The sequence below is a fragment of the Primulina tabacum genome, chromosome 12, assembly GCF_025594145.1.
Source record: "Primulina tabacum isolate GXHZ01 chromosome 12, ASM2559414v2, whole genome shotgun sequence".
Lineage (NCBI taxonomy): Eukaryota > Viridiplantae > Streptophyta > Magnoliopsida > Lamiales > Gesneriaceae > Primulina > Primulina tabacum.
The window spans coordinates 3,958,141-3,972,082 of NC_134561.1; the positions used below are offsets into that span (position 1 = coordinate 3,958,141).

Here is a 13,942-nt window from a genome sequence, read left to right on the forward strand (position 1 = left end):
TTTGGGGGAAGACACAACTCAAATGAGATTCAATTTGAGTTGCCCAACAAAATCACATACTAGGGTTGTTGTTTATCTTTTGATATAATTGATTTGTTTATGAAATTATATTCAAATCTCTTGATATGACGATGCCTTGTTTATAGATTTATATTCAAGCATTTGACATAGAAGAGTCATTGGCAGACTTGCCAAACTAGATGTTCGGTGGTATCGACGCTTCGGATCAGATTCAATCCGATTGTAGACATTCGATACAGATAGGACCGAAGTCTAGGAATAAGACGTACAGTTACCCCGATTGGGAGGGTAGGTGACAGACAGTGACGTCTTATTCACACCGGGACCCCTAGAGTTAGAGTCGAGTCGAGTCAAGATATGAATTGAATTGAGTTGCATGCTTATTTTATTTTGATTCCAGAGATTATGGAATCCATTGTTACTGCATGCTTATTTTGATTTGGTTTCCTAGACTATGAAACCTATTGTTATGAATTTTATGCATGATAATATGCTTTATGATTTATATTGTGTATATGCATGTATACATGTTTTATACTGGGATTTATTCTCACCGGAGTATCCGGCTGTTGTCTTGTTTTGTATGTGTGCATGACAACAGGTGAGACAGGATCGGGGTCAAGAAGATGATGAGAGAAGATGAGTTGGAGTGGTGATTCCGGACTTATTGTCGACTTGGTTTAATACTTGAAATTTAGTAGTTGAACCTTAGACTAGTTTGAATAATTGTTGTACATTATTGTACTTTTATACTGAGATGTATAATATATTGATTCCATTACCTTCCGCATTTTAAAGAAAAATTTTTAGACCCTATTTATCTTAATTGATACTTAAATCCCAAAAATGATTAAGAAGATGATTAGCGTCCGGGTCCCCACAAAATTTATTTGGAAATTGGGGCAAAATCATCCCGAAATGTATCGTGTGCATTGAAATTCTTGCACTGACACATTTTGGGAGAATGATCATAACTCTCGCGTTCAATATCCAAATTGAGTGAGGTTGGTGACAAATGAAAGACAAGACATAGATCTACAATTTTCAAGTTGATCAAATTTGCTAATTCGAAAACAAAAATAGCGTTTCGGACATAATACAGTGCGCCCCTGCAGAGGAACCCGCGCTCGTGGCTATGTAAAACATGTTTCGGGTAGAACTAGGCGTGCGGCTGTGCCACTTCTCACGCCCTTGTGCGCATACCTGGGCTGCACAACTTTTAATGTTGATAAGCATGAGTTTTTCTATACGACTCTTTTCATTTCCTCTTAAGCTTCGAAGGGAAAAAGTTGGAATTCACGTTCTATCGTTAGAATCCACCTCGAAACTTTGTCGAAACTCGAAACAAATTATATATTCAGAATTCTTGTGTTGAGATCGTTCTTTTGAGGTAAATTTCTTCTCGATTCATAACTTTTATTTATTAAATCGTTGGAATAGCATGTGTTTGAATTTGAGATCAATATATGTGATAGAATAACCAGCGAGAAACTAACTTTCAAAGTCCGAATTGAATTATGTTTTGATTTCAATTTTATAGGAATTTTCAAAGTTTCAAAAAATTTTGAAACTTCAAATTTGATTATAAATGATTGTATAATAATAAGTTATTAGGATTTATAATACAATATAATTATCCTAATAACGTAAAAGTTAAACTGAATAGTGTAGAACGAATTGATACATTCAAATACGCTATTAGAGTTGCATTTAGATGAATTCATTGATTGAAATGAATATTTTGATTATGTAGACAGATTTTCTGTACGGAAATCCTAAAGCCACATTGAACAAGAAACGAAGAATTGGGGTATGTTGCGACCGAGTAACATACGACATATATCTGTGTCATATGATATATGATTGATTGATTTGACTGAAAATATGTGTCTATATGCCTTATTTATTGATTTGATGTGGCATACACGATATTCATGATTGGTAGATCGATGTATAAAATTAATATTTTGTTAACACACGTCATTTTATACATACATCAATACTTGACATGCACGCTGAGCTATGATCCTTGAATACCTTTATGTCATTGGATTTTGATTATGGGGTTTGGAGCACGATGCTATGTTTGGCATTATGTAGCATTTAAAAATATAGTCATTCGTGGACCCTATGATTGATTGGTTGAGATTTGGGATTTGATGGCGCTTTGTCGACGCTATCATACGGATATTCCCTTATACTTGACTGAGGCCGGTGTGCCAGCTCGACAATTGATTTGATATCGATTCGATTGGTGCCGATATTTGCTCAGTGGATGAGCATTTGACCTGATATCTCCACGACATGCATTGCATATCATATATCATTGTGTAGATACATGTTGTAGATATTATTGTTGTTCCATACGGAGCGTTTGCTTACCCCCAAGGGTGGCTGTTGTTGTCTTTTTGTGTAGATAATGGAAGGCACTCCAAGTTATCAGGAGACCGGAGAAGGTATTTCTGGAGGAAGTCACATATGAGTTGAGGTTGAGTGGTCAATCCTAGTATATATATGCATCTATATACTGGGGCATGTCCCGAGGAAATGATTTGTTTGTTTGTAATTGATGTCAGTCGTGTGTGAGCATATGTTATGATGTGATATGTTTAGACAAGAATTTGTTATATACTATTTTTAGTATTATAATTATAGTTGACACATTTGGACTCATTGTAAATAAAATTTTTACTCGATTTTCGCTGTAATTAATTAAATCTAATAAAATTGCATTGTAATAATATTTAGGAGTTAAGGGCCTCACATGTTCAATGACCACTAGTCGGAGTAATCAAATCACAATATCCAACTTACTCTCTATTGAAATAATGTTTTCTAAAAGGTCAAACGATGAATCAATTTTTCAGAGGTTAAAAGAGTTAGTAGGAAAAAAAGTGACATTAAATGGAATTAATTTAGTGTATGGTGATTGAAAGCAACGAGTTCATTCGGTAGGAGTTAGTATATATAGTCGTTCAAAAGAATTTTCTGACTGTTGAAGTTTTTAAAATATAAATATGCAAATTCAGAAGTGGAAAACAACGGAACAACAATAACCAAGAGAGAATATTACCTTTAAATTTTTGGGGCGTTACATCTAATCTACATTATAAGATCTTGAGCATACTTATTATTTCAACATTAAGCTGCTCACTTAGAACATGCTCATAAGATTTTATCAGATCTTTTAAGGATCATTTGAACTACCCTACTAAATCAAACCGTCAAAGCTAACCGTTGGTGTTTATATTGTTTTCTAGTGAATTGGTGGTTCTTAAACAAATGGAAGTTGTTGAGTGATTACTAAGAGTTTTGATTTAGATAATGATAAATTCTAGTAGCAATGTGTTGTTAAAAAGTATTGTAAACCAAAGTCCTGTAATGAAATCTTTACTAAGTTGAAGTGGAGGGAACATAAGAGTATCCATCTACGAAATCCATAAACTTTGTTTCTTTTACATCATACACTTTATACTCTCTATTTGCATATCTAGTCATTTTGTTAACTGTTGCTTACGTTAATATATATTTTATCACTTGTCTAGTCAAACCATTTTTGTTCAAGATATTCCGCTGTTATTGAAGGATTCCGTGATACAAGCTGGATATTTAATGTGAAAGACTCAAAATCTATAAGTGGATTCATATTCATTTTAAGAGATGCAACAATTGTGTGAAAATCTTCTAAACAAACTGTAATAGTCAGATCCACGATAAAATCCGAGTTTATAACTCTTGAAAAATGTGCTGAAGAGGCTGAATGGTTGCGTCAATTATTAGAAGATGTTCCGAGATGGGAAAAACATGTTCCAACTATATGTATACATTGTGATAATCAATTTGCGATTAGAAGGGCACAAAACAATATGTATAATGGTAAGTCAAGTTATATATGTCGTAGACACAATATCATTACACAACTATTCTCAATTGGAGTTATCTCTGTTGACTACGTAAAGTCAAAAGGATAATATAGTGGATCCGCTAAACAAATGATTAAACAGAAAGTTAGTTGCGACATCGTCAAGAGAGATAGGGTTTAAGCCTATAGAATAAATTGGTGAAAAGGAAAACTCAATCTACGCTTACTGGAGATCCACGAACTAGGTTCAATAGGAAAACTTAATCACACTAATTTGGTGGATCATTGTGGAGGTTATCCCTAGCTCATTCCTATTATAAAACAGTGAATGTTGAGGATAATTATATGATTTTTAATGATTCTGATGATTTGCAAGGTTAATTAATTCTATAACCTCTTGCAGAACCAGGAATGTGTTCATGGTCAAAACGAACACGATCATGAGAACTGCATAGTATCATGGAGAGTCATGTGTGAAATATATCTTAATTTACACAAACGGCTGTACAGTTCAAAAGCATCATATCTACTGTCAACTAGTGAATTGTTGTGTTTTCCCAAGAGAATGTTCAAAAGGTAATACCTACATATCCTATGCAAGATTCAAGTGTTGAACTTTGTTGGAATATTTCATTATCGCAATATTGATTTTGATGTTCACAAAACTTGTTATTTTGTTTCTAATAATTTTATCTAAGTGCGCAGAAACTGGAACTGATCTGGATTCGAACTGATCAGTTATCGAGCTAAAACTAAATCTATCGAGACACAAACTGAAAGCACCAACTGATCGCCCAAACTAAACCATTTCAACTGATATATCAAAAGACCAGTTCAACTGATTGTCCAGCAGATAGGCAGTTCAGCAGAAGACCTTCAGAAGTCTGGCCAGCTGATGAAGAGCTCAACTAATGAAGAGTCCAGCTGACCAGTTCAACTAAAGCAGTGAAATCAGTTCAGCTGACGAGCCAACTGATTTCACTGAACCAGTTCAAGATCAGTTCAACTGACCAATTCAGAACATCAGTTAGAAATCAATCAGTTTGTAGAACACGACATTCAATAGAATCTAGTTGTGCGCACTTAGGAAAAGCTTTTGTCCAGTCAAAGGACAATAATAGAAGTTGCAGCAGTGCTTAAAGTCAAAACGTTCCAGAATAACTGTCGGAAAGTACAAGACAAATATCGAGGAACAGATTCAAAATGCAACGTTCATATTTGATGAGTTTAGGTGTACGGTCTCATTGTCTCTATAAATAAGATCAAATGTGTGAAGATCGAAAAGAAGAGAAAAAGGGCATGCCAACTGCTTAGTCTAGAAGCAAAATTCTCAGTGTGTGAGAACACTTTCGTTTTGTATTCATAGATCAGTTTTCACACAAGCACACACACAATCACTCACATATACAGAGAGTTGAGCTTATTGAATAGCTGAGTGAGTCTTGCACAAAGACGTAAAACTTGTGCATGTAGTCTTTGACAAGTAGATGTTAAATAAGTGTTGGTTGGAAGGTGTTGTCTTTAGTCTAGGCTAAGAGTTCAGTTAGCCAGTAGGGTAAGTCCTAAGCTGAGTGGGTTTGTACAAGGCATTGTATAAATCAAAGTATTCTAGTGGAACCTACCCGAGGTGGTAGAAGGAGTGATGTAGGAGCAGTTGAAGTCTCCAAACATCCATAAACATATCTTATGTACTTAAATGTTTAACATTTTTTTTCAAACTGATTTGATCAGTGAGAGCTGTTATCAGTTCAGTTCTTACCATAAATGAACTGATATATGCAAGAACTGATCCCTCTTATATCAGTTAATCAGTTTACACAAGTTAAAATCTTTAAACTGATTAAATTTCTTAACAAATGATTTTTTCGAGTATTTTCCGCTTGGTTTAAAACCAAACTCGATCTAATTTATCGGTATTTATATTCTTAGAACACGAGCTATTGCAGCTCACTGAGAATACTGTGTTTGAAGCACCTTCAAAGGTGCCTGAACCGATCCATCAATTGGTAGAACTTTATGACAAGAATATAATTTTCAATTTCCATTCATGTGGTAGATTGTTGAACTTTGGACTTTGGAGGATTATTGGGCTTTTTCCATTTTTAATAGAAATTGGATAAGCATCTTATGGCTTTGATAAATGGATTATTAAGTATGGAAAAATATTGTCTCACACAGTAAAATAATATAAACATGAGTGAGCTTATATTGAGTTATACTTTGTGAAAATATAAGAACGATCGGTCAAGAAGTTCTCTTTCTCTCCCGCTTGCACAGGATGGTGGAAATCAAGGGCCCGATTTCACTGGAAAAAGCTTCACTTGTGTGTGAGCGTACAAGAGCGACGAGAGTGCGTCGAATGTCGGACCAATCAAAGCAAAATTTCCCATCAAAATTCACTTGGATTTCGCTATTTTCATGAATTTTTATTTTCGAAAATTCACTTCAGATCTTTCAGGATGTGTCCTTTCACCTACCTGACTATAGGTGCTCCATATGGCTGACTGTTGATGCTCCAGCTGAGCTTGGCCTTTCGGATGGTCAATCTATGACTATCCATATGCAATAAGTGTCTATATATAGAGGCAGTCTCGAGTCCTTCAGACATATCTCACACTCACCGGATGAGACGAACATATTTGAAAGACATTGTATTTCACACAGGCATCGGTTTACTTTACTAGTTTCACCTACTGTATTTTCATGCGACATCGTTCATTAGTTTATATTCGGCATTATGTAGCTTTTAAAAGTTTACAATACTTTATTTTTTTTTCGAGAACTACGATATTAAATAACTGAAATCCTCATACGCAAGACTATAAAAGTAATATATTCGACAATCATGATTCTTATAAAAAACAAGAAAATTGATGGTACCATCCCCATATCAGTCCATTGAAGAATAGGAATTTACATGTGCAAACACGTCTTATAACAAAGAGAAATATATAAGCAAAATTTCGTCTGTATATGATTGTCAATTTATCCTTGTTCTGTATCCAATATTTTGTCTTCGACATCACCACGATGAAACTCCGATATCCCACTTGGTTGGCATCCACAACACACCATTTTTTCAAATTCTTTCATCATCTTCAAGTTTTCGTAGATTTCAATAGATTTTTGCATCTATGTAAGAAAAAAGCATCAGCATATGAGCAAGAGAGAAAGACATTTTTTGCATCATCTGGGAGACGGATCAACCTGTCCATATATTTGAAGTCCCATCTCCCGCGACGTCATTTTTTGCAGCTTCTCTTTCTTTTGAAGTCCCATCTCCAGCGACATCATTTTTTGCATCATCTGTGAGACTGATCAACATGTCCATATTTACAATAATAAGTAATATTTTTTTGCATTAAAAATAAATTTTTTTATGGGATAACTCAAATAAAAGATTTGTCTCACAAATTGACCCTTGAGACCATCTCACAAAAAAAATTTGTGCTTTCTAGACGCATCATGACATAGTCGATTTTTTTACCCTACAAAATTACATTTAAGGTCAACATAAGAAAAAAATATACAACATAAATCTCGGTAAAAGAATCTGCATAACACTCGAAGGGGAAATAAAGCCTTAGCCCTAATCACAAATTTAAAATATAAATTCATTCTATAAAAAATGCATTAAAAGATAATTTATATATATAATGCATTAAAAGATAATTTATATATATAATGCATTAAAAGATAATTTATATATATATAAATTCAAATCTACTATAATTTATTTGATCTAAAAAATTCGAAATAATATAATAAATATAGTATGATTTCGTTATAAATCTTTTTACAAATCCATCTCTAATTATAAATCTTATTTCATCAATAAATCAATCCCATTTCTAAGCTTTTGACCAAATTATAGATTTAGTAAAAAATTAGAGAGAATCATCAAATCCCATCTCTATGACCGAATAGTAACACTAGCATATTGAAGATGAAATTTAGTTTCAATACCAAAGCTAAAAATTTAAATAAAAAAATTTCATCAAATCTCTGCAATGAATAAATACCTGGTTTTAGCCTATCAAATAAAAATTTCTCCAAAAAAATCTTAGATATAGCTACAACAGCCAAGACCACGTGTAAAAAGGCAAAAACTTGTGTGGGACGGTCTCACATGTCGTATTTTATGAGACAGATTTCTTATTTGGGTCATCCATGAAAAAGTATTACTTTTTATGCTAAGAGTATTACTTTTATTGTGAATATCGATAGGGTTGACTCGTCTCACAGATAAAGATTTAAGAAACCGTCTCACAAGAGACCTACTCGTGTAAAAATTACAAAAAATAAGAAATTTATTTTAAAATACATTGTGCTGTTTCATTGAATGTATTATCTAAATACATTGTACCATTTTAAAAACAAATATAAATATAAATGTTAAAAAAAAGAAGATAAAGAATGGTAATTGGATATCACTTGATATGGATCCAAATTCCCTCACTCGGAATATCTCCATGAACAACGAATAGAAGATAATACCCTTCCGGAGCGAGATGACCCGAAACCGGAGTCGCGACCCGTATTCGGAACGTGGAGTTTCCAACTACTGTGACAACCTTACCATGAAGAACCAATAGTCTTTGGCTCATTGAAAATGAATGTGTAGCAAATGATGGAGCCACCATAGTCGCCACAATCCGAGATCCATTCGCTATTCCCCCGGGAATGGAAAATTGGATATCCAAAAGTTGCACGTATCCGATCTCCGAGTGCGAGTCCGGCGAAATGATTTTAGGACGTAAGTTAGCCGAATTCGAGTCCAAATATGAAGGAGAAAACGCTTCCAAGGATAGATCAATCGGATATAATACGTTCTGGAATTTACTATACTTGTGAGGATTACTGCCACCAACAAGTACCCGACCATCACGTAACAATAGAGCGGATGAGTGATACATCCGAGGGGCGGTGCTCGGGTTTTGCATCTCGAATCTTGACCCGACTTGATTATCGGGCCTATAAATGACTGGGTTTAGAATCGGATCTCGACCCAATTCCCATCCGGCGGTACCAGAAGCCGCTCCATTTATGATCAAGACATTACCATTGGGTAACAAAACAATATCCCCCATGACCCGACCCATTGGCATGGTCTCCATGACCCATCGAGGATTCGGGTCGTTTATTTGGATCCTCCCACACGTGTTAAGCGCCCCGGTGAAAGTACCCTTTTTGGCATTGATATAAGCTCCTTTTGGAGCGCCACCACATACCAAAACGTTAGCTGCAACATTGTTCGTCAATGGCAACAAGGCAGCAGAACCCGTGCTCGGATAGTTCCTCGGATCGCCGCCCGGAATCGTCGGGTAGCTTCTTACGACGACCCCTTTTACGTAATCAAATAGTATTGCTCGATTATTCGCAAAAATGAACAAGTTTCCGTCAACATTAAGGAAAACAAACGGGTACAAATTATTCTCAATCTTCGGATCATTCGTCTGTACGAGAAAAGGTAAAAAAAATGACGTCTCTGAAGGTTTCTTGGGGTAGAACTCATAGTTAAACTGCGTGCGGCCGCTAATGATGATCACCCTGCCGTCCGGCAAGATTTGATTCGTAGCATACCACCTTCTCTGCGCCAGCCCTTCCGAAATCTCGTCCCAGTCGCAAGAATGGTCGCTGCAGGGTCTATAAATCCTAACGACGTGATTGCCAGACCTGAACCCGCCAGTCTGGACAAGAGTCCCATCCGCCACGACTGCTCCCGACGAGCACCAAACATCGGTGAGGACCGTGAGGGGGCGGATGGAGTTGGTAGCCACGTCGTACTCAACCGAGTGTGCTGTGCAGTCCAGCCACGACGCGGTGCCGTTAGAGTGTTTGAGGCATTTTCCGCCGGGTAAGGTGATGTTGGAGGGGCCGAAATCGGTTCGGTCATAGATGACGACTCGATCGGTGTGGAGGAGTTGCATGTGCATGGCGGATACACCGATGTTCGAAAGGAGCAAGTCCCATCTCCCGGCGGCGGCATAGGCGAGACTGTTCCGGTGGAACGACGGAGGAACGACGACGAAAAGGAGGAGCTGGAAGAGTACCGGAGTTGGGAATTTCATCAGTTTGTATATCAAATATTTTGTGGGAAAATGGAGCTTTAAATAGTTGGAGTGAAATGTGAACCGAGGTAGCATCACAAGCAAGAAAAATTAATGGCCTTGTGAAATCAGGAAAAAAATTCAAAATTTGATTTTCATATATTAACTTGATTGTTTTATGTCTTTTTTTTCGAAACCACTAAATTCATCAAATATAAATTATTTGACACTGATTCAATCTTACGTGTATACGTGACAAAAATAAAATTATATTACATACATTAAAATAGACATAAACAAAAATAAAAGAACCGTCAAATTTTTTCCTTCTGATTTTGAAGTATTGAGGGTCGAATTGCTTTATTTTTCCATTTATTTTTATCACATTAATTTTAATTTGAGTAATATGAGATTTATTCCTTCTACATATGTCATGTATGATAGAATCAGTGTCGAATAAATCATATTCAATTCATTTATTGGTTTCGGGCAAAAATGATCAAAACAAAAAAATACAAATTACCATATGAAAATCAAATTTTAACAAGTTATAAGATTAAAACAAAAAATATGTCAATTTATGGAACTAAAATTATAATTTTCCCTTTAATTTATGTTGGAGGTGCATGTGCTTTCAATATGGAAAAAGTGGACATTTGAATGGTTAATTTTTTTTAAAAAAAAAGTACATGAATTTAAACAACAAAATTTTTAAGTTGGTAACTTCAAAAAAATTTAAAATATTATATTTTGTCTACCGGGAAATTATATATTAAAGTTTTGTCCCACCTGATTCCGTAATTCTGGTTATATATATCCTTTTAGAAAGAAAAAAAATAAATTCCAGATTTTCAACATACTTTGACTAAATCGATTTTACGCGTTAAAAATAATTAATTGTGAAGTGATTACTTCAATATATTCTTGAAAAGAAAAGAAAATCTAAGAATCTGATTAATGGAATAAACCTTCCACCCTATTCAAAATGAGTAGGTATCTTATGAAACGGTCTCACGAATCTTTATCTGTGAGACGGGTCAACTCTACCGATATTCACAATAAAAAGTAATACTCTTAGCAAAAAAAACAATACTTTTTCATGGATGACCCAAATAAGATATCTGTATCAAAAAATACGACCCGTGAGACCGTCTCACACAAGTTTTTGTCATTTAAAATAGTTTGTTTAAGACAAAAACTTGTGTGAGAATGTTTCATGGGTCGTATTTTGTGAGAAGAATCTCTTATTTGGGTCATTTATAAAAAAATATTACTTTTTATGCTAAGAGTATTACTTTTTATTGTGAATATCGGTATGGTTGACCCGTCTCACATATAAAGATTCGTGATACTGTCTCACAAGAGACCTACTCTTTGTTGAAATATCTTATCAAATTTATATTTGGTTAATTAAATGGTGCATTTAGGGCGTAAAGTATAATCGTTCGTGTATTCAAGAGTTCATATTTCAATATGTAAGTATTATTAATTAATGTTGTTAGTGTTAATAGGACAAAAAATAAATCGTTAGATTTAAAGTTAAGAGAATATCTTAAAGATAGCTTGAAATACCCCACCTCGTATGCTTAGATTAAATTATTTTATCAAACATATATGTTTCATAAATACCTCTCAAAACATTAAATTAAGTGTGAGAAAAAGAAAAGTAGCTAGATAAAAGATAAAGAGTAGGTCTTTTGTGAGACGGTCTCACGAATCTTTATCTGTGAAGCGGGTCAATCCTACCGATATTCACAATAAAAAGTAATACTCTTAGCAGAAAAAATAATATTTTTTCATGAATGACCTAAATAAGAGATCTGTCTCACAAAATACGACCCGTGAAACCGTCTCACACGAGTTTTTGCCAAAGATAAATATTTTAGATTTATAAATTTTTGACAAATTATGGGTTTTTCTGATCATGTATTCCAAAACAAATATATGTGACAAAAAATGTATGTGGATTTTGATGCGAGTAGCGGTCATACTAACCGTTTTCTGAATTTTGTGGGCGTGCCACGTGCATATAGTACGAATTTTGAATGTGAAAAATAGAAAATCTAACTTCTTACCCGAGTCTTAAATTTGACCTTTTAGTTCTAGCTTCTTCGATTATGCAATTAAACGATAAATTTACTGAAAAATAGAAAAGAAATTCTTCCAATGGCACGAACACGAGGTTAAACCAATAAGAATCGAAATCAACAATTTTGCAAACTATAAATATGAACGATGATGTGTGGATAATTTAAATAAATATGAACAAAGATGTTAAATTTCGAGAGCTTGAATATTTGTCTAGTGTTCGCAGTGTTGGAGTGATTGTGTTTCCAATACTTAGGTTAACTGTCCAGAAATCCAGCTTCTAACTTTCTTTTGCCCTAATTGGGCCAAATCAATTTATTTTTCTCAAGGACTATTTCCTACTAAGCCAAAAATTATATTTTTAGGAACAACAAATGCCCCAAGGAAATTTGGTCAATATGCCAAATTTGCCTATTTTTATGAGTTATGCTCGTGTAATGTCTGAAGTAAATATCACAATTTGTTGATTTAGTAATGTGAGATTACTAAATAATTAATGCTTTTTAAAAAATGAAATATGACATATTTCGGACATATGAAGTCCAAATGATTTGAAATTTGGACATAACGTAGAAAACTCAAAGATATAGAAGTTTCATGTTTTGAGTTTTGGCAAATTTGATTGTTTGACTAGTCCAAATAGGTATACCTATGTTAAAAATGTTAAATATGATATATTATATTATTTTATTAATATAATATAATATAATATTAAAAAAAATTGCATTGATTCGGCCAAATTCAGCAGAGGATATCGACAGAGAGGTGAGGCAGTGAAGATGATATATCATTTTAATTTTTTGTTTCGATCTTGCGACTTATGGGTTTATCCAATCGACGAACCGACTTCAGTTCTGGAATCATTGACACGAGGTCTTCGATTTGAGGTATAAATTTTATATTTTTGGTGATATTTGAAATTCGTCGATTTTTGGAATAAATCCGATAAATTGTTAAATCATACGGAAATTGAAGATTGTTGAATAGTATATGATTTTAACGAAGTAGAGAAGATTATAGTAGTGTTATTTTGAATTATTCTCAATTTATTATAATTAGGGATTTTTAATCGTTGGATTGAGATTGGAGAGTTGTTTGTCAGTTGTTATTAATTCTGATTATATATTTGAAGTCTACGAAGTATAGGCTACACATTGATATAAAATTTTCGTAATTTGACGGATGTTGTAAAATAGCCTATTATTTGAAGTTAATTAATTAGGATGTATTTGATGGTAGTATTGTGAATTAAATACACTAGAATATTAAATTGTTGAACAATACGAATTTATAATCGAGTTTTATATTTTGTTGAATTAATTGTTGTTGGGCTATTTGTTGTTATATGTTGAGGCTGTTATGATTGTGTTGATACGGTGATAATGATCTGATATTGTTGTTGAATTATTTAGATACATCACAAGCCTCGGGATCAAAGAAATAGCCAGATTTTATATATACTCGATTATCAGGTACGTGTTGACGTACAAGCATACGTTGTTATTGTTTAGTATTGATAAATACTATTGTGTTGAACAATGATAAATCACCAGAATTGGGTGATTTGATATTATATTTACTGTTGTTTATTATTGTTGATGTTGTTGGCTGTCGTTGATGGGAGACGTCACGTTGATGTTGTTCGTTCAACGATATTGATGTCGCCGGAGTTGGGGTGCGACGTATCGTTGATGTTATTCGTTCGACGATATTGCTGTCGTCGGTGTTGGGGTGCGACGTATCGTCGATGTTGTTGTTCGTTCGACGATATTGCTGTCGCCGGAGTTGGGGTGCGACATATCGTCGATGTTATTGTTGCAGTGTGATGTTGTTGAGGTTGTTGAGGTTGTTGATGGCTGATTGTCTAGAAACGGCAAACATGGTATTTATGTTATCATTTCATTTATATCTTACGTTGTTG

The 13,942-nt window shown here is 34.3% G+C and overlaps 1 protein-coding gene across 1 annotated transcript; it reads right to left on the bottom strand.

Annotated features, from left to right (window-relative positions):
• Positions 1-8,313: 8,313 nt before the first annotated feature.
• Positions 8,314-9,918, bottom strand: LOC142521340 (aldehyde oxidase GLOX1-like). Its single transcript, XM_075624557.1, has one exon. It carries the CDS (start codon positions 9,817-9,819, stop codon positions 8,314-8,316), a length of 1,506 nt encoding a protein of 501 aa, XP_075480672.1. The 5' UTR covers positions 9,820-9,918.
• Between the last annotated feature and the right edge of the window lie 4,024 nt (positions 9,919-13,942).

Coding starts and splice junctions, on each gene's coding strand:
- LOC142521340 (XM_075624557.1), bottom strand. CDS start 9,819: ATGCACATGCAACTCCTCCACACCGATCGAGTCGTCATCTATGACCGA.